The sequence below is a fragment of the Arachis hypogaea genome, chromosome 13, assembly GCF_003086295.3.
Source record: "Arachis hypogaea cultivar Tifrunner chromosome 13, arahy.Tifrunner.gnm2.J5K5, whole genome shotgun sequence".
Classification (NCBI taxonomy): Eukaryota; Viridiplantae; Streptophyta; class Magnoliopsida; order Fabales; family Fabaceae; genus Arachis; species Arachis hypogaea.
This window is the reverse complement of record NC_092048.1, coordinates 109961289-109983578: the sequence shown is the minus strand read 5'-3', so window position 1 is coordinate 109983578 and position 22290 is coordinate 109961289. Positions and strand designations below refer to the sequence as shown.

Below are 22290 nucleotides of genomic sequence, written 5' to 3'. Positions count from 1 at the left end.
TGGCAGCCACCTAATGTGAATGCGAGTACCAGACTTATCACCAAATAGCTGAGTCCCAAATAGCATCATGATATAGGCTCGGGCATACTTTCCAACAGTGGGCTCATTGGCACCATCAGGAAGCTCTCCGAATGTCTCCTGGAACTAGCTACACTTCACTGCGAACTTCTGGATGCAATTCGCAGGAGGCAATACACCCAGTAGCTCCTTAAACCACGCCTAAGCTAGACGACCACCCTCGATGTACATCTGAAAATCTGTCAGGCAACCACTAACATAATGTCCATCGATCGGCAGCCCTAACTAGTACGCCACGTCCTGTATTGCAACGCGAAAATTTTTGTGAAAATCTTTACCGACATTTTTCCTCCGTCATGCACCCCCACCATATTTACTACTCAAATTCTTCTACTTATTTGTAATCACTATCCAAATTAAAACTTTCTCTGTCGAATCTCTATAAACTAATAAATCACTAATACAACAACTCTATCTAACTTAACAACTCTAGATAATGACTAGCATTATAATAAAAAAAATGTGCTCACTAACCTTTTCATTGATGACACCAGCTATACGAGCCACTCCATCTAGACAATAAAGCCGGTCCAGATTGTCCCCCATCAACAGAATATTCGAATGTTGAGTACTTTCTTGCAGTTTCAGAATGGTGTTTTCTCTGGAATTTGGTGGGACAGGGGGTTGAATTTGTGGTTCAAATGAGCTGAACTCGAACTATATTTATAGGGCATTCATTGGTAATTCGAATGAGACCAATTCGAATTACCTTGGGCTGTTCCTTGGTAGTAATTCGAATTAGTCCACTTCGAATTAGTATACTATGGGCAAATCGAAGCACATTGTTTCGAATTACCATATGCTCAAAACAGGGTGAAATTCGAATTGGTTCAATTCGAATTAGTGGGGTATTCATGTGCATGCATAGTTCGATTCAGCATCATTCGAATTAGTAGTACATTTCGTCCATACATAATTCGAATTACACTGCTTCGAATTAGTATTGGATTCTATAATTCGAATGGGTCTTATTCGAATTACATACAAAAGTACACTTGGTAGATCCTTGTAACATTTTTTGTTTTGGTAGATATGTATAATATTGGCCTTCAATTGGTTTATATATGCATTTTGTCAATATATTATAGTGTTATTTTTTATTTAAAATAATTTATTTTTGTGTAAATATTATATAATATTTATTAAATTCAATCTCTAAATAAAATATTATTAATTTTATTATATAAAATTTATACACTAATTATGTATAGAATCAATATACTTTAACTCGGTTTTACATCTTTAAAATATTTGAGTTGGATTTAGATTTAATTGGTTTCGACTCTATGCTAATGCCCTTTGACTAAAAAGTAAAAACAGAAAGACAGAATGACCTATCATTGACCAAAAGATTAAAACATTTTGTTGCATTATTTATCATTGTAGTTGTTGTTCCAAGAAAAAAAAAATAATACTAAAAGGCTAGCAAAAATATATTATTGGGTTTGTAAACTAAAAATATTGGGTTGATAGTGTTTTTTGGAAATGAAATTCTATTTCATTTTGAGGTAGCTAACCTCATCGCTTTATTTTGATTTTTCTTAGTGAATTTTAACTCGCAAAGTCAGTTACCTTTCAAGTTTCAACATTATTACTACTTGACCAAAAAACAAAAGGGGTTTAAACGGTTAATTTCTTTTTTCTCGCTTTGAAAAGACGTGCTAATAATCCTTTCTTTAAGGGGCAAATTGCACGGGCTATGCTTCTTTGTTGAGGCGAGAGGTCCAACCATTTTTGTTCCAAGAAATTGAAGAGAGGCTCGTGAAGAGTTAGCCATGGCAACATCAGCATCATGGGGTAGTCTTTGGCTCTTTGCGATTACTTAAATTCACGGGATGGATGTTAATTATTTAATTATTTGATTTGGTGATGTATGTGACTAATAATAGTATGCAGTTATGCACATTGCGACAAGGTTCCGTGACAATTCCGGGCCCTCCTTGCCATGGCTAATTAGTAATATTTTAATAAAATAAAATAATCGTTCTTTTGGATTAAATTAATTAAATAATGGTACTATTTCCCAACCAATACCCATAATTGGGCAAGGCCAAGGGAATCTTAATCTATTACTACTTCAAGCATTAGTAAATAAGACAGGAACATACACTAGTGCATCCACAGCATATTTCCACTCAATTTAGCATAATTATATGAAACTTGTGAAGGTTAATGGTGGGTTGGTGTGCGAGGTATTGGGCACCATTGAAATGGATATAGAGGGAGATAAGTGATGTGTGTCCATTTTTTAATTGGTGGGAAGATAAGGCACGCACCAATTGAAGACACACTAGGACTAGGACTAGGGCATGCCCACTCCACTCTTGTAACAGATCAGAGGCAACACACAAGCTATAGTGAGTGGGGTACAAGGGAACCACAACCACATGTCAAAGAGTACAAAGACTGAAATGGCCTTGTAATAATGCCATTTTTTCTTCTATATCCATTCACACCTAATCCAATGAGCAGATGAAAAATTAGACTTGGATTCTTATAATGTGAATCATAAACAAAATTTTATGACGATGAAATTGTTGTTCACACGAAACATTTCTCGGAATCATAAGAGTCAGACTAGTCAGTTATGAAGCCCAATAATTTTAAAGTCTTCCAAAAAAAAAAAAAAAAGAAAGCTTTCACATGCATTCTATAACTTAGTAATTTCCTACTACGATATGTAACTGTAGATCCAGTAATTCCGTTATGTATTCCTCTCAAACTCTTTTACCCTATCAATCATGTGCCAACATAAAAGAAAACCATATCAACTGATCACATGAGAAATAAGAAATGTGATTTATGGGACCGGGAAGCATAAATGAAAGTGACATAGTTAATGCCCTATAACAATGTCACTAATATATACACCTAGAATGTCTTTCTATGTAAACATACCAACATCTAAAGTCTAAACTCGGCATCTGTTCTCCGAGAAAACCTCAGGTACAATAACAATAACAAATTCGTTTCTCTCTTCTATGTTTCTTTCTTAGCATTAGGAATCAAAGCATGTTGATTCGTTTTGTTGAATGCATATAAACTGTTTGAAATGTGAATTTGTCAGGTCATGGATACATTGTTATTGTTACTACTAGTTCTTATGGTTGCCCCACCATGCCTAAACATGGTAGAGAGTCGCAAGGCTCCAATTTCGGACTACTTTGAGTACAGTGCTGTTAACTGCAGAGCTTACAGTGCATCGCTCACAGATTTTGGTGGTGTTGGGGATGGAACAACTTTGAACACAAAGGCTTTTCAATCAGCCATAGATCATATGAGCCAGTTCTCATCAACTGGAGGCTCTCAACTCTTTGTTCCTCCAGGAAGATGGTTAACCGGTAGCTTCAATCTCACTAGCCACTTCACTCTATTCCTACACCAAGATGCTGTCATCCTTGCCTCTCAGGTATATGATATGCAATATGTTTTTCTTTTTAACTGTTTCAATTTTATGTTTGTACTATTGAAACTTTGGTATTAGGATGAGAGTGACTGGCCACTCATTGATCCCTTGCCGTCTTATGGCCGAGGGAGGGATGCGCAAGGTGGAAGGTATAGCAGTCTAATTTTTGGAACCAACCTTACAGATGTGATCATCACTGGTAATGAACTCAAAAGATATTCTAGGAATTTAAAGTCTAGTCCAACTTAAAGAATTTCCTTCTTCTAATGATTGATTTCAAATTTATTTGCAGGGGACAATGGTACAATAGATGGACAAGGCGATGTTTGGTGGAAAAAATTCCACAAGGGGGATCTCAGTTATACTAGGCCGTACCTTATTGAAATAATGTATTCAGAGAATGTTCAGATATCTCATCTAACTTTGGTCAATTCTCCTTCATGGAATGTTCATCCTGTATATAGCAGGTTCATCATTTCCCCTCTTCTCCTTTTTCTATTTTCAATATTGAATTAATAATCACCATTCACCAACACTGGAAACATCAGGCAGGGCAAGCTCACTATAATTTCTAATATATGAATTTGAATGCAGCAATATTGTTGTTCAAGGCATCACAATACTTGCTCCAGTTAATTCACCAAATACTGATGGAATCAACCCTGGTATGTTCAGCTAACACCTACATAACTTCCTCAATATGGCAATATTAACACACTAAAACTAAGGTTTCAGAATGCTTATGATGCAGACTCATGCACAAACACAAGAATTGAGGACTGCTACATTGTTTCTGGGGATGATTGTGTGGCGGTTAAGAGTGGTTGGGATGAGTATGGTATAGCATATGGAATGCCAACGAAACAACTAGCAATCCGGCGCCTGACATGCATTTCACCAACCAGCGCTGTGATAGCATTGGGGAGTGAAATGTCCGGTGGGATTGAGGATGTGAGGGCTGAGGACATTGTAGCCATCAACTCAGAATCAGGTGTTAGGATCAAAACTGCTGTCGGAAGAGGAGGCTATGTTAAGGACATATATGTGAGAAGGATGACTATGAATACCATGAGATGGGCATTTTGGATGACAGGAAATTATGGTTCTCATGCTGACAACAACTATGATCCCAATGCACTTCCTCTCATTCAAAACATCAATTACCGGGACATGGTTGCTCAGAATGTGACTATGGCAGCAAGATTGGAGGGTATATCCAATGCTCCATTCACTGGCATATGTATATCCAATGTGACTATTCAACTATCAAAGAAACCTTACAAAGTTCAATGGAATTGCACCAATGTGGCTGGGATTTCTAGTGGTGTGACTCCAGAGCCATGTATGCTGTTGCCAGATCAGGGACCGGAGAAGATTGGGGTATGTACCTTCCCAGAAGATGGTTTGCCCATAGATGATGTCAAGTTCCAAACTTGCACTTATGCAAGGCATTTATGACTTATGACAGTGTAAAAGGAATAACCATACTTCATCAGAACAATGCAAATTGACAAACACAACAATGAAAATTTACATGTTTTTATTATCTGCTTCTGAAACTCACTGATTGTATTCACTCACTTCGCAGAATAAAAAAACCGGTAAAAGCTTAAATAACATATGATCCTTTTCATTGTAGTGCTGCATTCAGTATTGTTTATGTAGGCTACTAGGATAGTTTCATTATGCAGAGTTTAGTATTGTTTGCCATGGCATTGGGATAGAATTCAAGCCATGTTCAACAAGACATGCAATATAATTTTTTGCTCATTTTAACATAAATGCCGATATCACATTGAGTTACATTTTCAACAAGACTTTCAAGCACAAAATTTATTTTCATTTAATTCGTCAACTGTGAAAAAAGAAAAATCCTCATCAATGACCCTAAGTGAAAGGCAGGCTTCATAGGAGTGTAAGAAAATGCTGGTAAATCTAAAAATCGAAATTGGGAAAGATAATTGTTAGGTATTAATAAGAAAAAGAGTCCATAAGTTTGCAATGATATTGGGTCCCCAGAGTGTCCTAAAGCAAAGTCGAGCATAATACAACAGATTTAATTATTATTTGTCTAAATGCTTGTAACATCCACGAGAAATTTTGTTTATAGGGTTGGTGACATTTAAGTCTAAGATTACAAAGGAAGAGAAGTTTGTTGTCCCTAGCAAATCATCTGCATAGGATGATGATGGTATTTATGTGGTAACAGAAATCAATTAGTGAGAAGGTGGATCTGGATTGAACTTGACAGATTCCCTCCATATGAGCTCCTTGACATCCTCTTCAGTGCATGTTGGATGCTCAAAGTCAAAACTGAATGGCCTCGGACAAACCGGCTCATCATTGATGTTGTGAAGTGATGCTAGATATGGATGACAAAGTGCCTCATCAACTGCATCATATTCATATTATGTTTGATAACATCATTTAAGTAATTAAGCCATGATGAGTTCAAGAATGGTGCATATATAATATACAAACCTGTGATGCGCTTGTTAGGATCAAACATGAGCATCTTTTCTAGGAGATCAAGTGCCTCAGGCATGACATTGGGGAACCTAGCAGCAAATTTTTGCTTGCGGTACTGCGGAAGCTGCTTGATGTATCTTCTTGCATTATCACTTCGGAGAAACCCAAGGCTGGCATCGTCAGGTGAACCTATCAACTTTTATATATGAAAAGGGAACACAGAATAGAATTGTCAAGTGGTTGATCTAATCATGAAATGAATGAATGAATGTATTAAGTAAGTCTATATACCTCAGTAATGAGCCTAAGTTGATGAACATAGTCCTTGCCAGGGAACAAGGGCTCTCGGGTCATAATCTCACCAAGAATGCAGCCCACAGACCAGACATCAATGGCAGAGGTGTACTCAGAACAGTTAAGGAGCAGCTCGGGGGCACGGTACCATCGGGTGACAACATACTCTGTCATGAAATCCTGCTCAGAAGTAGTCCTTGCCAATCCAAAGTCGCCAATCTTGAGGTCGCAGTTGGCATTCATGAGCAGGTTACTCGGCTTCAGATCGCGGTGCAACACATTCGCTGAATGCACATATTTCAGTCCCCGTAACAGCTGGTACAAGAAGTACTGCACCCCAACCCAACCCAACCCAATCAATCAATTCGAAAATAATGATAACAAGAATTCAAAGATCAGAGGAAGCAGCAGAGTGTACCTGACAGTGGCCATCAGTGAGAGGTTGGTCAGAATGAATGATGTGATGAAGATCAGTGTCCATCAATTCATAAACAATGTATACATCGTTGAACGTCTCCCTTTTCGGTGGTCGTATTATATCCTTTATCGCAATTATCTGTCAAAAGATTATTATATACCAGTTTCAGACTCTCTATCTAACTAAGCACCTTAACACAGATACTCATACATACATTTTCATGATCCATGTGACGAAGGAGCTTGATTTCTCTGAGTGTCCTTCTAGCATCAATAATGTTGTCAAATGCGTTACCAATCTTCTTGATGGCAACTTGTTCGTGCGTCTCTGAGTTCACAGCAGCACTGATACCAAACGCACATCATGAATCAACTTGGTTCATGTAAGAAGAAGAAGAAGAAGAAGAAGAAGAAGAAGAAGAAGAAGAAGAAGAAGATTAGGTTACCAGATGATGCCATAAGCACCTCTGCCAATGGGGCGAATGGGAGGGACATATTTGGAAGTCACCTCGAACAAGTTGCCATACACATTGTACTGTGCATATCTGCCTCCATGGGTCACTACCCTCTTGATTTTAGCGTCCCCTGTTGCCGAACCAGAACCAGAACCAGAACCAGAACCAGCAGAGCTTGACTCTTTCGTTGCCATCTTCAGCTTGCCTTCAAGTTTTCTCTATCTCGTGTCTCTGATTCCGTTTTGTTTCTCTCTACTCAAATCCTATCATCTGTAGAGTCGTCCAATTCAGGTGACCAGTAGGATAACATAACAATAATAAAAAAAATGAAAATAGAAATTAGAAGATAGATACTTATGGTCTTGGAGCAAACATTTGTTGCAAGCTAAGCTAATCTTGACACGTTGTAGCTAGAACCCATGAAAAGCTAAGCAAAAGAGTAGTTGGAGTAATTGAAATGTTTAAATAAAAATCTTTTTCGCGGTACCTGTAAAATAAAAGGCCTGAGAAGTAACGTGATCTCTAGCTGCTAATAAAAGCATTGCATGTAGCTAGTTTGTCACGAGATGTATAATCCCCAACATGGTTAGTTGAGGCTCTAGAACCTGGGTTTGTTTCTCTTTTTAGGGTTGGTGTACAGAACCATGCTCCATTCTGAGTTTCACGAATTGCATATGATGTGGGTTGGTTGCTTTGAGTATTAAAAGTGGGGTGTCCGTGGTTTACAAATTCCCACGTATAGCAGTCGTTATGATATCAAAAGAGAAAAAAAGATGAAATGAACATGACTCGAAAAGGATTTGTTGGAAAGAAAGCAATTATATTGTGCAGGTGTACGTACGTTCGTTCGTATGATCAGTATGTTGGCCAAAGCAATTAATTAGCGTCAACACATCTATATAGCTCTCAATTGTTGTGAGATGCTATGAAATATGAGATACAGAGTTGATCATTTTTGGGGTCGAAGTGGAAGTGGAACCATCACATTCGCATGTCTCATGTCTTGCTCTTCGTTTGAATAATCGTTATCAACAAATAAACGCTTGTGAAAAGTATGCTTCAAAGATTGTCAACAACGTCCTCAATAAGCATTACAGCAGTATGTGCAAAACAAAGTAGTAACCATGTTAGGATAAGACATTAGGTGAATCTCAAACAAGCTCTAAACTAGTAAACTACATGCAAACCACACAAACTAAGTTCCTCTTCAAACTTCAACTGTAAGAAATGAAAATTTTGCCTTTTTCACTTGCATATTGTTATTAACTTATTATACAGTTCTTCTGGGGACATGATGAGAATAACAACCGATTTGGGCGTTTTCTTTTTTGGACTTTATGCTGACAAATAGCTACCACAAAATTTAACTAAACAGTAGCCCAATGCAGCCCACAGTTGGTTTTGTGAAAAATCGTAAGCCCACGGTTGGTTCATAGGAATGGGCCTATTCCAATCGCTAGGTCTTTTGGACTAAGTAAAGCAAAACCAAGACCTAAATGAAACCGAAACAAGTGCGGCTGTTAGATCGAATAAAAAATCCGACCCAAGTATACCAAAAAAATTGACCCAAAAAAGTTCAAATCAGAAACAAAAAGATAGCGTGCGGGTAGTGTGCGAACTGCGAACCAACATTCCACACGTAACATCTATTTGTTAAATGCAACTATTTAAATGAATATGGCAAAAATATTTTTTTATAAAGATATTTTGTTAAAAAATTATGATTTATTTATCTAGTCACATTTTAAATAAAAATAATATTTTTATAATATATTAAAATCTAACATACAATTTATTATCTAAAGATCAAAAAAAATGTTTTTATATAAAGACAATTATAAAATCTTTTTATTAAATGTAAATATAAAAAAATCCAAAACTAACCGCCAAATGTATGCATCCAAGTTTGTGTGTTTAAGTAGGAGCGTGTTCTAGTAGTATATAACAGAGAAATGTATTTGATGAAAAAGGGCAGGTAGCGTGGCAAAATACGGAAGTGAAAGCATAGCGGAGAAAAGTCCAGAAGCTTTGATATTTGTCTATGTTCTTCCCAGATGTAATATGTGATGCCCCCAGAAGCATGTCCTCACCTTATATATATATATATGTTAAAATGTCACCTTACAAATTAGGCATATACATTTGCATCATTCACTGCCGTTGTACACTGCAAATAACAATAACCGAGTTTGAGTATGGCTGAGGTTCAGATGGGGGAGTCTGAGACTTTTGCATTCCAGGCTGAGATCAACCAACTGCTTAGCTTGATCATCAACACCTTCTACAGCAACAAGGAGATCTTCCTTCGTGAGCTCATTAGCAATGCTTCCGACGTATGTGTTATTGTTATTATTATTATATTAGCAATGGTGATTTTGTGAGTTAATTTCTTAATTGTGTGATATATAATGGCATGCAGGCACTGGACAAAATCAGATTCGAGAGCTTGACAGAGAAATCGAAGCTTGATGCTCAGCCTGAGCTCTTCATTAGGATTGTTCCTGATAATACAAATAAGACCCTCTCTGTTATAGACAGTGGCTCTGGCATGACCAAAGCTGGTTAGTTATTAGTAACAGCATCTATAGACATAGTATTATTCTATTCTATACTTTACTATAAGCATAACATTTAATTGTGTGTAGAGTTGGTGAATAATCTGGGGACAATAGCGAGGTCTGGCACGAAGGAGTTCATGGAAGCACTGCAGGCGGGTGCAGATGTTAGCATGATTGGGCAATTCGGTGTTGGCTTCTACTCTGCCTATCTTGTTGCCGATAAGGTCATTGTCACCACCAAGCACAACGACGACGAGCAATATGTCTGGGAGTCTCAGGCCGGTGGATCCTTCACCGTCACTAGAGACCTCCAAGGTGAACCCCTCGGTAGAGGCACCAAGATCACCCTCTTCCTCAAAGATGATCAGGTTCAACTCTCACTTATTACTGCATCCTGTCACTTCATATGTGTTGGTGATCCAATTATTCACATGAATCTTGTGTTTGTTGCAGTTGGAATACTTGGAGGAGAGGAGAATCAAGGATTTGGTGAAGAAGCACTCGGAATTCATCAGCTATCCTATATATCTATGGACGGAGAAGACCACGGAGAGGGAGGTGAGCGACGACGAGGACGAAGAATACTCCAAGAAGGAGAAGGAAGAGGAAGGGGATGTGGAGGAGGTGGATGAGGACAAATCAAAAGAGAAGAAGAAGAAGAAAGTGAAGGAAGTGAGGCATGAGTGGCAGCAGATTAACAAGCAGAGACCGATTTGGCTGAGGAAGGCAGAGGAAGTAACGAGGGAGGAATATGCAGCATTCTACAAGAGCCTCACCAATGACTGGGAGGACCATCTCGCAGTGAAGCACTTCTCCGTGGAAGGCCAGCTGGAGTTCAAGGCCATTCTCTTCGTTCCAAGAAGAGCACCCTTTGATCTCTTTGACACTAGAAAGAAGCTCAACAATATCAAACTCTATGTGAGGAGGGTCTTCATCATGGACAATTGTGAGGAACTCATCCCTGAGTACCTCGGTTTCGTGAAGGGCATCGTGGACTCCGATGATCTCCCACTCAACATCTCCCGCGAGACGCTTCAGCAGAACAAGATTCTCAAAGTCATCAGGAAGAATTTGGTGAAGAAATGCATTGAGATGTTCTTTGAGATTGCGGAGAACAAGGATGACTACAACAAATTCTACGATGCATTCTCCAAGAACATCAAGCTTGGGATTCATGAGGATAGCCAGAACAGAGCCAAACTGGCAGAGCTTCTTAGGTACCATTCAACCAAGAGTGGTGATGAGATGACAAGCCTCAAGGACTACGTCACCAGGATGAAGGAGGGTCAGCAGTCTATATACTACATCACCGGTGAGAGCAAGAAGGCTGTGGAGAATTCACCGTTCCTCGAGAGGCTTAAGAAGAGGGGCTATGAGGTGTTGTTCATGGTGGACGCAATTGATGAGTATGCTGTTACTCAGCTCAAGGAGTATGACGGGAAGAAGCTTGTCTCTGCAACCAAGGAAGGGCTGAAGCTGGAAGACGAGACGGAAGAAGAGAAGCAAAAGAGGGAGGAGAAGAACAAGTCATTCGAGAATCTGTGCAAGACAATGAAGGAGATTCTTGGGGACAGGGTGGAGAAGGTGGTTGTGTCTGATAGGATTGTGGACTCGCCGTGTTGCTTGGTGACGGGGGAATATGGATGGAGTGCAAACATGGAGAGGATCATGAAGGCACAGGCTCTCAGGGACAACACAATGAGCTCGTACATGAGCAGCAAGAAGACTATGGAGATCAACACTGAGAATGGGATCATGGAGGAGCTCAGGAAAAGGGCTGAGACTGACAAGAACGACAAGTCCGTCAAGGATTTGGTACTGCTCCTCTATGAGACGGCCCTGTTAACGTCCGGTTTCAGCCTCGACGATCCCAACTTGTTTGCGGCGAGGATCCACAGGATGCTCAAGTTGGGTTTGAACATCGAGGAGGGTGAGGCTGCTGAAGATGCAAACATGCCACCCCTTGAAGAGGAAGCAAACGAGGAGAGCAAGATGGAAGAGGTTGACTAAACTAGACACCATCATGTAGTAGTTTTCTATACGGTATCATGTAGCTTCGGTGCCTGCTTTGGATTTGTTTCGGGTTAGACTAATACTATTACACTATAGTGAATTAGTGATACCAGCCAAGACTTTTTAATAATAAATCAGAGATATCACCCGTTATGTTCCATAAATTGCACGTTGCTTTGTTTGGAAAACTATATATATACAGACTGGGATCGTTCGTCTGGAGTCATAATACATTCAACTCAAATTTCACCAACAAGTATTGCCAAGTAATAATTTGGACTATATTGTTAATTCACCATTTTAAAGCTTACAAAGTAAATGATTGACAGGAAGATCTTCAATCATTTTCTACCAAATAACCCATAGCCCAGATTAGCTGGACAATAAATTAAAAAAATATTAGTTCTCATTCTTCTCATTTCGACCAAAACAAAATAAGATCTTTTATTCTGTTTTGAAAACGGAATTTTATATATATTCAATAGTTGGCCCGATCAAAATAATTTTACAATCGGTTTGGCTCATGATTTTGTACGATTAGGGGTCGTCACCCTAGCACAAACCTCACATAGCATGGATGCTAAGTATCAATTAGTATCACTTCAACCCAACGGTGGCTAAACGCCAGACTTATACAGTTTTTTATTCTCTCGTATCTGGATCGCCTTAATACTACCAAAAAGCTGGGAGAATAAACCTGAAGCGAATACCATAGTAAACGCCATAACGATAGATTTGGTGGAGGGGGTGTAACCGGGAGGACATGCAAATGGCGGACAAGTTATCAAGAACGTCTCAGAATTCAAAATTTCTTTGCATGAGTAGGGAACCGATCATCAAAAGTGTAGTATAGAGTTCTTCAATTTCTAGGTAAGATAACTAAACAGAGCAAGAAAATTAAGCAAAATCTAAGGTTGACCATTACACTCATGGAAGATTTGAGCTAGATGGTGGTGCCCCACCAAAACTGCCAGAACCTCGGCCAAAGCCTGGTCTTCCACCAGCACCCTGCAATATAGCAAACCAACTTACTCAGTTAGAATCGAAAAGATTACAGAACATATGGAGCACAAACAAGTGCCAATTCAGTTTTGAGCACTAGAATACTGCTATGATAAAGAGCTACGTTACAACAACCGAACTAACTCCAAATAAAAGAGCCTACTGAGATAATCATATAGTAAATGACAATAATAGTGCTTAAGTCATCCAAGCAAATTAGACATCTCAAATGGGAGAGTCAGTATTGACATAGGATGAAAAGTGAGTTGCAGAAAGCCCAAAACTTCAGCTTTTAGGTTGCAAAATTTGATATTGAACCTAAAATTTGTGAGTTCCTAAGAAAAAGAAAGTGGAGTTGCGCTTCTAGCAAATAAATGTTAAACATGAATTACAAATTTAAAATGTTAGGCAGAAATAGACAGAAATTGCACCTCCCCAAACAAGGCATTTATGCACATGCTAATCTTGTTCAATGAAGGATAATGACAAATTGACATTACAACTAACAGCAAATTATAAAATAAATTTTTAAAAAAATGAAAGAAATATGGAAAAATTGCAATTGCAGGAGCATTACCCCAAAAGAAGGCTTGTAATCTGCAGGTGCCCCTCCCTTATCACCTCCAAAATCACCACCAGGACCACGGGGACCTCCACGGTATCCATCACGGTCACCAAACCTACGCTCTCCTTCAAAGCGTGGAGGACCCCTGTTCAACATCCATACACATATAATTTACAATCGATCACAAAATCCAAAAAACAACCAACAGAACAGAATATGACGGTGAGATAGGTTACTAGAAGTATACCTAGGGCGATCACCAGGTGGACCACCAAATGGACGACCTGGAGCCTTTGCTTGTTTCTTTAGAGTAGCAGGTACAATTTCCGAAGGAAGATTGAGGTAGGTTCTGAGGTGTTCAATGCCATCATTGGTGAGAAACCAATAATAGTGCATCCAAGCAAATGTCTCCCTCACATACTCCTTTGACTTGAAACTCTGCATCAGCTTAATCACCTGTAGATTTGGCACCTCAATCTCAGGGTGCTTCGCCAGGTTGAAGTCCTTCTTTGCATAGCAAACTCCCTCTGAACCCACACAATTTTCACATGACAATGTAACTTTAAAACCATCCATTAGCAATAACATATATGATTTATGAGACAAAACAGATACCTTGGAAGAGATATTTGCAGATCTCTTTGCGGTTCTTCTCCGGAATGATCTAAGCAAGCAAAAATTCATTTGAGCAAATGGAAGCAAACATTCAAGTAACTGACATAAGAAGGGGGCACAGGAAACATACCATGATTTCAAGGTTGGGGTTGGCGGAAGAGGACTCTGCAAACAAATCCACACCATTAGCATTTAGACACGTGAACATAACACATCATATGCAACAGATAGTATCTAGGACAATCCAACACAAATAGTTCTAAGTTCTACCATAATTACAGGATTGACAAAAAAAAATAACCTCATCAATCATACTTTAACCGTGCACTTGATCAGCTTAGTCATTGACAGGCTTTAAATAATTAACCAGAACTTCAAAATTTCAATTATAAGCAAATCCAGGGTTTCAAACATGATGACATATAATTACTGACGAAATGCTAAAGGCAATACAGAGCACAGAAAGTTTATTAACGGCAAGCATTCACCTAAGAATATAAGGCTTTAATGAAACAAAAAAAAAAAATGAAGATAAGAAATAATCACGACCTAATTAGTAACACCAGTAAACCCAAACGCAACGGAACCAAACAATCAGGATTTCAATCAACGGAAAGATGAAGGTTCATTGGCTGCAGATAAATTATTAAAAACAGAGAAATTTCACTGAACCTTCCACCGATTTTAGTAAATATATTGCTGAATTCGTGAGAGGCTAAGAGGATAAGAGATTCATAGCTCACCTAAAGATGATGCAAGCTCTTCGGGGATCGGCTGCTAAGATTGAGAAAAAGAAGAAAACCCTAGGGTTTGGGAGTTGAGAATTCATTTTATATTTGGTTTTTAAAGATTACGTGGACGACTCAGATTGGCACTTATACTTCCATACATTCAACGGTTGGATTTGTCTAACGCAGATCCCCCTCTAACGTCTAAGTGGCATCCGGCCATCGGATCATGTTGTTACTTCTAATTTTTTTTTTTTTTTTTTTACTTAAAGTATTAAAAACTTTTTCCTCCTTAAAAGTAAATTACTCTGTTCTCTTTTTTTTGCGTTTTTATGTAACGCAGATCCCTCTTTAGTGCACATTTTTATGCAAAAAAATTATGTTTTCTAACTCAAAAAAATTCATTAAATTCGAATATTATATTTAAATAATTAAATTATAATTATTAAATTTTTTAATCATATTTATTCATATTTAATTTATTATTTAATTAATTACAATTTGACTGAATTTTATATCTGTTACGACTCAGTCCAGCTGGCCGGTATCACCGCACCTTTGGATCCGGGCAACTGCTCTGCAGGACGTCTCGCACCCGGACTTTGACCCGAGCATTTTGTAGGAGTTAGCTCACCTGGCGACAGCTAGCAGAAGGAAACTTTGTGGAAGGTGGGTTTCTGATCATGAGGGGCTCACCTCTGACACAATATATATGGGAGGGTCATACCCCTCCCCAAAGGTACGTCATCATAACTTTTCTCTTTTTCCACTTGCATTTCACACTGACTTGGGCGTCGGAGTATCCTTGCAGGTGGCACCCCCCTCAACTCATTAAGAGCTCGGAAGGCCGTCGGATAGCGCAAATCGTTCCCAAGACTCAGACTAAGGCAAGACCCATCCTCACATCTAAACCGTCCGGTAACCCGACATACCGAACATTGGCGCCGTCTGTGGGGACTCTCCCCAACATGGATTTTGTCTTGGTTTCTGGCGTGGCCGACGGCGGGGCCGGGACCTGCGGGGAGGGGATAGATCCCCGAGGCAGTGGGGTAGCCGCCGGAGCCCCCGTTCGCGAAGGCAGCAAATCTCTCCCGCGACATACAGAGGGACGACCCTTTTGAGGGACAGGCAGCGACAGCACCAGGATAATACAAGAGCTGCGCCACAAGGTGCAGAACTTGGAGCGAGAAGTAGCCAACCGTGAAAGTCGGCAGCCCACTCCTAGCCAGGAGCCTTCCCGGTCCACTCAAAGGGGAAAAAGGAGTCTTCGGAGAAGTCGCTCCAGGCGCACCTCGAGCCCCCAGACAGAATAGAAAGCCAGGAAAGCAGAGAGGTGCCAAGGAGAAGGCGAGACCCACTGGTCTACAACCGATCGCCAACGAGAGACACCGAAGAAGAAGACTGGGAAAGCGACAGAGGACGAAGAAGAAGAAGCCGACCACATCAAGTGCACCGCCAAGAAAGGACGAGGAGAGGTCGGCCTAACAGAGAACACGGCAGGGAAAGGCAACTGGTGGTCATGGGGGCAACCCCTTTCCACCACTCGATCCTCGGAGTACGACTACCAAATCACTTTGACAAGCTGACAAATATGAGGTACGATGGTACCCAAGATCCCCAGGAACATCTAATGGCCTTCGAGGCCAGGATGAACCTGGAAGGGGTAGGCGACGAAGTAAGATACCGGGCTTTCCCGGTAACCTTAGCTGGGCCGGAGATTCGTTGGTTTAATGCCCTCCCCCAGGGCTCCATAACCACATTTGCCGACATCAGTCGCTCTTTCTTGGCCCAGTTCACCACGCGCATCGCCAAAGCAAAACACCCGATTAACCTGCTAGGGGTGACGCAGCGAAACGGCGAGCCGACCAGAAAATACCTGGACAGATTTAATGATGAGTGCCTTGAGATAGACGGCTTAACTGACTCGGTGGCCAGCTTGTGCTTGACCAATGGTTTGCTAAATGAGGATTTCAGAAAACACCTCACCACCAAGCCCATCTGGACAATGCAGGAAATTCAGAACGTAGCCAGAGAATACATTAATGATGAAGAGGTAAGTCAGGTCGTGGTAGCCAATAAACGGCAGCCCGCATACCCTAATGCCCGCCCACCCGGTGGCGGAGAGAGGTCTAAGGAACACTCCAGAGAGGGAGTAACGGCCAAGACTTTCAAACCCTTTCCCCGTGTTGGGAAGTTCACCAACTACACCCCCTAGCGGCTCCAATCATCGAGTTTTATAAACAAATCGCCGACAAGGGCATCTTGTCGAAGCCCCAACAACTCAGGGACAGGACGGGAGGAAACAAGAACCTCTATTGTGATTATCACAAGGGATATGGCCACAAGACCGAAGACTGCTTCGACCTGAAGGACGCCCTGGAGCAGGCCATCCGAGAAGGAAAGCTGGCCGAGTTCGCCCACCTAATAAGGGAACCTAGGAGGAGGGACCGATCAACCGAGGACAAAAACCGCACCGTAAAGTAGAGACAGGAACCCGACGAGGACGCGGAGCGTGCCCTCACTGTGGTAAATGTGGTGATTGGAAGGGATGTCCCTCCCAGGTCGAAGTCTGCTAGTAAGAAGGACGCCAAGGTTCTAGCTATGTCCTCTGGTCCCTTACCGACCTCCCGGAGGTTACCCTCAATCTCTTTCGGCCCCGAGGATCAATGGTTCGATGAGGTTGTGGAGAGTCCGCCGATGGTGATCACGGCCAGGGTGGGCACCGGCCTAGTAAAACGGATCTTGGTGGACACAGGAGCTGATTCCAATATCATGTTTTGCAATGTATTTGACGCCCTGGGCCTACAAGACGCCGACCTCAGAGGTCACCAGCACGGCGTGGTAGGCCTAGGTGATAACTTTATCAAGCCAGACGACGTAATTTCCATCTCGGTCTCCATAGGCGGAGGCAGGGGGAAGAGGTCGCTAATGGCGGAGTTCGTGGTGTTAAGAGACTCGACGGCTTACAACCTCATCCTGGGGAGGAAGACCATCAACGAATTTGGGGTGGTGATCTCCACCAAGCTATTGCTAATGAAGTTTGTTACTGATGATGGATCAGTTGGGACCATCAGGGGAGACCTAGAGACGGCAGTTGCATGCGACAACTTCAGCCTCTCCCTGAGAAAGAAATCTAAAGAAGCATCTGGTGTCTTTCTTCCTGACCTAGACGCCAGGGTTGATGACAAACCCAGGCCGGAACTAGAGGGAGACCTTGAAAAGTTCAGGGTCGGCGATTCAGATGAGAAGTTTACCTTTGTAAACAGGAATCTGCCCCATGACCTGAAAGAACCCCTCATAGAGATGATCAGAGCCAACGGCGACTTGTTTGCCTGGACGCCGGCCGACATGCCGGGTATAGACCCCCAATTCATGTCACACCAGCTGGCCGTGAGATCGGAGGCAAAGCCAGTGGCCCAAAGGAGGAGAAAAATGTCCCAAGAAAGGGCCGGAAGAGGTGGTCAAATAGACGGCCAGCCTACTGGAAGCGGGCTTCATTCGGAAACTCGATTACTCGACTTGGCTTGCAAACGTTGTCCTGGTTAAAAAGCCTAGCGGAAAATGGAGAATGTGCGTGGATTACTCCGACCTTAACAAAGCATGTCCCAAAGATTCCTTCCCCCTACCGAACATCGATGCACTTGTCGACACAGCGGCGGGTTACCGATATCTGAGCTTCATGGATGCCTATTCTGGGTATAATCAGATACCGATGCACCCGCCAGATGAAGAGAAAACGACATTCATAACGCCGAGAGGGACATATTGCTAAAAAGTCATGCCGTTCGGACTGAAGAATACGGGGGCCACATACCAAAGGCTGATGAACAAGGTCTTCAGGGACCTCATCGGCAAGATGGTAGAAGTATACGTAGACGATATCTTGGTTAAGACCGCCAGGCCCGAGGCCCTTTTAAGTGACCTGGAAAGCGTCTTCGCGTCTCTTCGTTAGCACAGAATAAGGCTCAATCCGCTGAAGTGTGCCTTCGCCGTCGAAGTCGGTAAGTTCTTGGGGTTTATGATAACCTAATGAGGGGTGGAGGCCAACCCGGAAAAATGCGATGCAATCCTTCAGATGAAGAGCCCGGGAAGCATGAAAGATGTCCAAAGGTTGGCGGGCAGACTCACAGCACTATCCCGTTTTCTCGGCACGTCGGCGGCCAAAGCTCTACCTTTCTTTAACTTGATGAAGAAGGGTATCGCGTTCGAGTGGACCCCGGCATGTGAAGAAGCTTTCAAGCAATTCAAAGAAATAGTCTTAGCACCACCCGTCCTCGCAAGACCTAAGAAAGGAGAAACGCTATACTTGTACTTGGCAGTAACCGATGAAGCCTTGGCGGCGGTCTTGGTGCGAGAAGAGGGGAAGACTCAATAACCAATATATTTTGTGAGTAAAGTACTACAAGGAGCAGAGCTAAGGTATAGCAAGCTGGAGAAAGTGGCATATGCGCTCCTGACATCGTCATGCAGGCTGCGGCAGTACTTTTAAGGACACCAAGTAATCGTCAGGACGGATCAGGCAATCCGACAAGCACTCCAGAAACCCAACTTGGCAGTTAGAATGATGACTTGGGATGTCGAACTCTCCCAGTATGACTTACAGTATGAACCCAGGCACGCGACCAAGGCTCAAGCCATGACTGATTTTCTGGTAGAAGTAACAGGAGACCCAGACGGGGCACCGAGCACACGGTGGAAGCTCCATGTTGACGGAGCATCTAACCAAACGTTCGGAGGAGCAGGAATCATCCTGGAGAACCCAGCTGGAGTTATATACGAGGAGTCAGTCAAATTTGACTTCCCGGTGTCAAACAACCAAGCGGAATATGAGGCCCTGCTGGGCGGCCTAGCTCTAGCAAGGGAAGTCGGAGCCATAAGACTGGAAGTGTGTAGTGACTTGCAGGTCGTTACTTCTCAGATCAATGGGACCTACCAAACCAGAGACTCATTGTTACAGAAGTACCTGGAGAAAGTCAAAGAATTGAGCAAGCAGTTTGAGGAGGTCACGATCCAACACGTTCCGAGAGAAAGGAACACACGGGCAGACCTCCTGTCCAAACTAGCAAGCACAAAGCCAGGGACTGGCAACCGGTCCCTCATTCAAAGTTTGATGAAAGAACCAGCAGTGGTGCTACAGCTAGCCCAGTCAGAACCTTGTTGGATGGACCCGATCATAGAAATTCCTGGAAAAGGCCAGGCTCCCCAGCGACGAGCAGGTGGCCAAAATAATAATACGAGAGGCGGCCAAGTATGCAATTATACAGGGCCAGTTGTTTAAAAAAGGACTTAGCCGACCACTGATGAAATGCTTGCGCCCCGACCAAACGGAATACGTCCTCCGGAAAGTCCATGAAGGATGCTGCGGTCACCACATCGGAGGGAAGGCCCTAGCTAGGAAGCTCATCAGAGCCGGATACTACTGGCCCTCCCTGATGGCAGACTCTAAGGGGTTCGTGAGAAGGTGCAAGAGATGCCAAGAAAACTCCAACTTCCACAAAGCGCCAGCAACCGAACTTAGCTTTCTCACGACTTCCCGACCTTTCTCACAATGGGGAATTGACCTATTAGGACCCTTCTCGGTCGGACCAGGACAAGTCAAGTACCTGATAATAGCGATTGACTACTATACATAGTGGATAGAGGCAGAGCCGTTGGCCAGCATATCCTCAGCGAATTGTCGAAAGTTTGTATGGAGACAGATAATAGCAAGATTCGGCATCCCAGAAGCTGTCATCTCGGACAGTGGAACGCAGTTCATCGATAAAAAATTTGGAGAATTCCTTGCCAGTTTGGGGATAAAGCAAAAGTTTTCGTCAGTAGAGCACCCCCAGACCAATGGACAAGTGGAGGCTGCAAACAAGATCATCCTGTAGGGCCTTAAGAGGTGACTCGACCAGAAGAAGGGAGTGTGGGCTGATGAACTAGCCTCGGTCCTCTGGTCTTACCGCACAACCCAACAATCGGCCACCAGAGAAACGCCTTTCCGACTCACGTATGGGGTAGAGGCAATAATACCTGTGGAAGTCGGGGAGCCGAGCCCACAACTACTCTTAAGGGGAGTCGAAGAGGCCGTGGAAAAGGACTTGGTGGATGAAGCGAGGGAGATGGCCCATCTATCAGAAATGGCACTAAAGCAAAGAATGGCCCTGCGCTATGATGAGCGGATAATTTATACCCTTTTTGGCATTATTTTTACTTAGTTTTTAGTATGTTTTAATTACTTTTTATTATATTTTTATTAGTTTTTATTCAAAAATCACATTTTTGAACTTTACTATGAGTTTGTGTATTTTTCTGTGATTTCAGGTATTTTCTGGCTGAAATTGAGGGACTTGAGCAAAAATCTGATTCAGAGGCTGAAAAAGGACTGTAGATGCTGTTGGATTCTGACCTCCCTGAACTCGAAGTGGATTTTCTGGAGCTACAGAAGCCCAATTGGCGAACTCTTAATTGCGTTGGAAAGTAGACATTCTGGGCTTTCCAGCAATATATAATAGTCCATACTTTGCCTGATATTTGATGGTCCAAACTGACATTCAAAGACAACCTAAAATATCTTGGCGTAAAACTCCCAAACTGGCACCAGAATTGGAGTTAAACTTCCAAACTGGCACCAAAGATGGCGTTTAACTCCAGAAATAGCCTATGCACGTGAAAGCTTCAATACTCAGCCCAAGCACACCAAGTGGGCCCCGGAAGTGGATTTCTGCACTATCTGCACTTAGTTACTCATTTTCTGTAACCCTAGGTTACTAGTTTAGTATAAAAACTACTTTTAGAGATTTATTTTACATCTTTTTACATCTTTGAAATATCTTTTGATCATTTTGATCTGAGAGACCATTGTAAACGTTAAGAGGCTGGCCTTACGGCCATGCCTAGACCTTTTTCACTTATGTATTTTCAACGGTGGAGTTTCTACACCCCATAGATTAAGGTGTGGAGCTCTGCTGTTCTTCATGAATTAATGCAATTACTACTGTTTTTCCTTCACTTCACGCCTACTTTCTCTCCAAGATATACTCTTGTTCTTATATCAGTTAAGTCAGAATGAAGGGATGACCCGTGACAATCACCCAATCTTCGTTACTCGCTTAGATAAGATCGCGTGCCTGACAACCACAAAGCGGTCTACATGATGTTCAATGTAGTCATTGGACGACAGCTGGAGTATACTCTCTTGGATATCTAATACACGGACCGAGTCCGTGAGATTAGTATCTTCGTGGTATAGGCTAGAACCATTGGCAGCATTCCTGAGATCCGGAAAGTCTAAACCTTGTCTGTGGTATTCCGAGTAGGATCTGAAAAGGGATGAATGTGACGAGCTTCAAACTTGAGAATGTTGGGTGCAGTGACAATGTGCAAAAGGACAATGGTCCTTGGTGCACGAAATTGTGCCAGTTCTGGCGTTAAACGCCAAAATTCTTGAGCTGACTTGGAATGCCTGTTTGGGCCATCAAATCTTGGGCAAAGTATGGACTATTATATATTGCTGGAAAGCCCAGAATGTCTACTTTCCAACGCAATTAAGAGCGCGCCAATTGAGCTTCTGTAGCTCTAGAAAATCCACTTCGAATGCAGGGAGGTCAGAATCCAACAGCATCTGCAGTCCTTTTTCAGCCTCTGAATCAGATTTTTGCTCAGGTCCCTCAATTTCAGCCAGAAAATACCTGAAATCACAGAAAAA

At 42.0% G+C, this 22290-nt stretch overlaps 5 protein-coding genes across 8 annotated transcripts; 3 read left to right on the top strand and 2 right to left on the bottom strand.

The window, feature by feature from the left end:
• The first annotated feature begins 2260 nt into the window (after positions 1-2260).
• LOC112732646 (probable polygalacturonase) lies at positions 2261-5030 on the top strand. The gene is made up of 6 exons (XM_025781393.3): positions 2261-3024; positions 3146-3487; positions 3563-3683; positions 3777-3951; positions 4079-4149; positions 4236-5030. Exons 2-6 carry the CDS (start codon positions 3149-3151, stop codon positions 4940-4942), a joined length of 1413 nt encoding a protein of 470 aa, XP_025637178.1. The 5' UTR covers positions 2261-3024; positions 3146-3148; the 3' UTR covers positions 4943-5030.
• Positions 5031-5432: 402 nt separating this feature from the next.
• Positions 5433-8623, bottom strand: LOC112732647 (mitogen-activated protein kinase homolog MMK2). 3 transcript variants are annotated; one of them, XM_025781395.3, is made up of 7 exons: positions 7474-8623; positions 7111-7389; positions 6880-7009; positions 6666-6803; positions 6245-6577; positions 5966-6149; positions 5433-5876 (listed from the first exon to the last, which is right to left on the bottom strand). In XM_025781395.3, the coding sequence occupies exons 2-7, from the start codon at positions 7311-7313 to the stop codon at positions 5701-5703; spliced, it is 1164 nt and encodes a 387-aa protein (XP_025637180.1). In that variant the 5' UTR covers positions 7314-7389; positions 7474-8623; the 3' UTR covers positions 5433-5700. The 3 variants fall into 3 exon arrangements, with proteins under 3 accessions (XP_025637180.1, XP_025637181.1, XP_025637182.1); XM_025781396.3 differs by having other exon boundaries at positions 7607-8361; XM_025781397.3 differs by lacking the exon at positions 7474-8623 and having other exon boundaries at positions 7111-7440.
• LOC112732644 (heat shock protein 83) lies at positions 8045-11854 on the top strand. Its single transcript, XM_025781391.3, has 4 exons — positions 8045-9452; positions 9539-9680; positions 9765-10045; positions 10131-11854. The coding sequence occupies exons 1-4, from the start codon at positions 9315-9317 to the stop codon at positions 11685-11687; spliced, it is 2118 nt and encodes a 705-aa protein (XP_025637176.1). The 5' UTR covers positions 8045-9314; the 3' UTR covers positions 11688-11854.
• Positions 11855-12471: 617 nt separating this feature from the next.
• Positions 12472-14704, bottom strand: LOC112732645 (small ribosomal subunit protein eS10z). Of its 2 annotated transcripts, none has more exons than XM_025781392.3 (6): positions 14616-14704; positions 14003-14037; positions 13873-13921; positions 13505-13784; positions 13270-13402; positions 12472-12698 (listed from the first exon to the last, which is right to left on the bottom strand). In XM_025781392.3, the coding sequence occupies exons 2-6, from the start codon at positions 14003-14005 to the stop codon at positions 12618-12620; spliced, it is 546 nt and encodes a 181-aa protein (XP_025637177.1). In that variant the 5' UTR covers positions 14006-14037; positions 14616-14704; the 3' UTR covers positions 12472-12617. The 2 variants fall into 2 exon arrangements, with proteins under 2 accessions (XP_025637177.1, XP_072068345.1); XM_072212244.1 differs by having other exon boundaries at positions 14422-14677.
• Positions 14705-16119: 1415 nt separating this feature from the next.
• Positions 16120-16815, top strand: LOC112735222 (uncharacterized). Its single transcript, XM_025784784.1, has one exon. It carries the CDS (start codon positions 16120-16122, stop codon positions 16813-16815), a length of 696 nt encoding a protein of 231 aa, XP_025640569.1.
• The last annotated feature ends 5475 nt before the right edge of the window (positions 16816-22290 follow it).

Bases quoted from the DNA above. Each gene is read 5' to 3' on its own strand.
- LOC112732647 (XM_025781395.3), bottom strand. From the start codon at position 7,313: ATGGCAACGAAAGAGTCAAGCTCTGCTGGTTCTGGTTCTGGTTCTGGT. The intron at 6,804-6,879 runs GTATGTATGAGT...ATCTTTTGACAG, and splicing joins GTCACATGGATCATGAAAAT to ATAATTGCGATAAAGGATAT. The intron at 6,578-6,665 runs GTACACTCTGCT...GTTGGGGTGCAG, and splicing joins TCACTGATGGCCACTGTCAG to TACTTCTTGTACCAGCTGTT.
- LOC112732644 (XM_025781391.3), top strand. From the start codon at position 9,315: ATGGCTGAGGTTCAGATGGGGGAGTCTGAGACTTTTGCATTCCAGGCT. The intron at 9,453-9,538 runs GTATGTGTTATT...AATGGCATGCAG, and splicing joins TCATTAGCAATGCTTCCGAC to GCACTGGACAAAATCAGATT. The intron at 10,046-10,130 runs GTTCAACTCTCA...TGTTTGTTGCAG, and splicing joins TCTTCCTCAAAGATGATCAG to TTGGAATACTTGGAGGAGAG.
- LOC112735222 (XM_025784784.1), top strand. From the start codon at position 16,120: ATGGGGGCAACCCCTTTCCACCACTCGATCCTCGGAGTACGACTACCA.
- LOC112732646 (XM_025781393.3), top strand. From the start codon at position 3,149: ATGGATACATTGTTATTGTTACTACTAGTTCTTATGGTTGCCCCACCA. The intron at 3,952-4,078 runs GTTCATCATTTC...ATTTGAATGCAG, and splicing joins GTTCATCCTGTATATAGCAG to CAATATTGTTGTTCAAGGCA. The intron at 4,150-4,235 runs GTATGTTCAGCT...CTTATGATGCAG, and splicing joins TACTGATGGAATCAACCCTG to ACTCATGCACAAACACAAGA.
- LOC112732645 (XM_025781392.3), bottom strand. The intron at 13,785-13,872 runs GTATCTGTTTTG...GTGTGGGTTCAG, and splicing joins CTGCAAATATCTCTTCCAAG to AGGGAGTTTGCTATGCAAAG. The intron at 12,699-13,269 runs GTAATGCTCCTG...GCTATATTGCAG, and splicing joins ATTACAAGCCTTCTTTTGGG to GGTGCTGGTGGAAGACCAGG.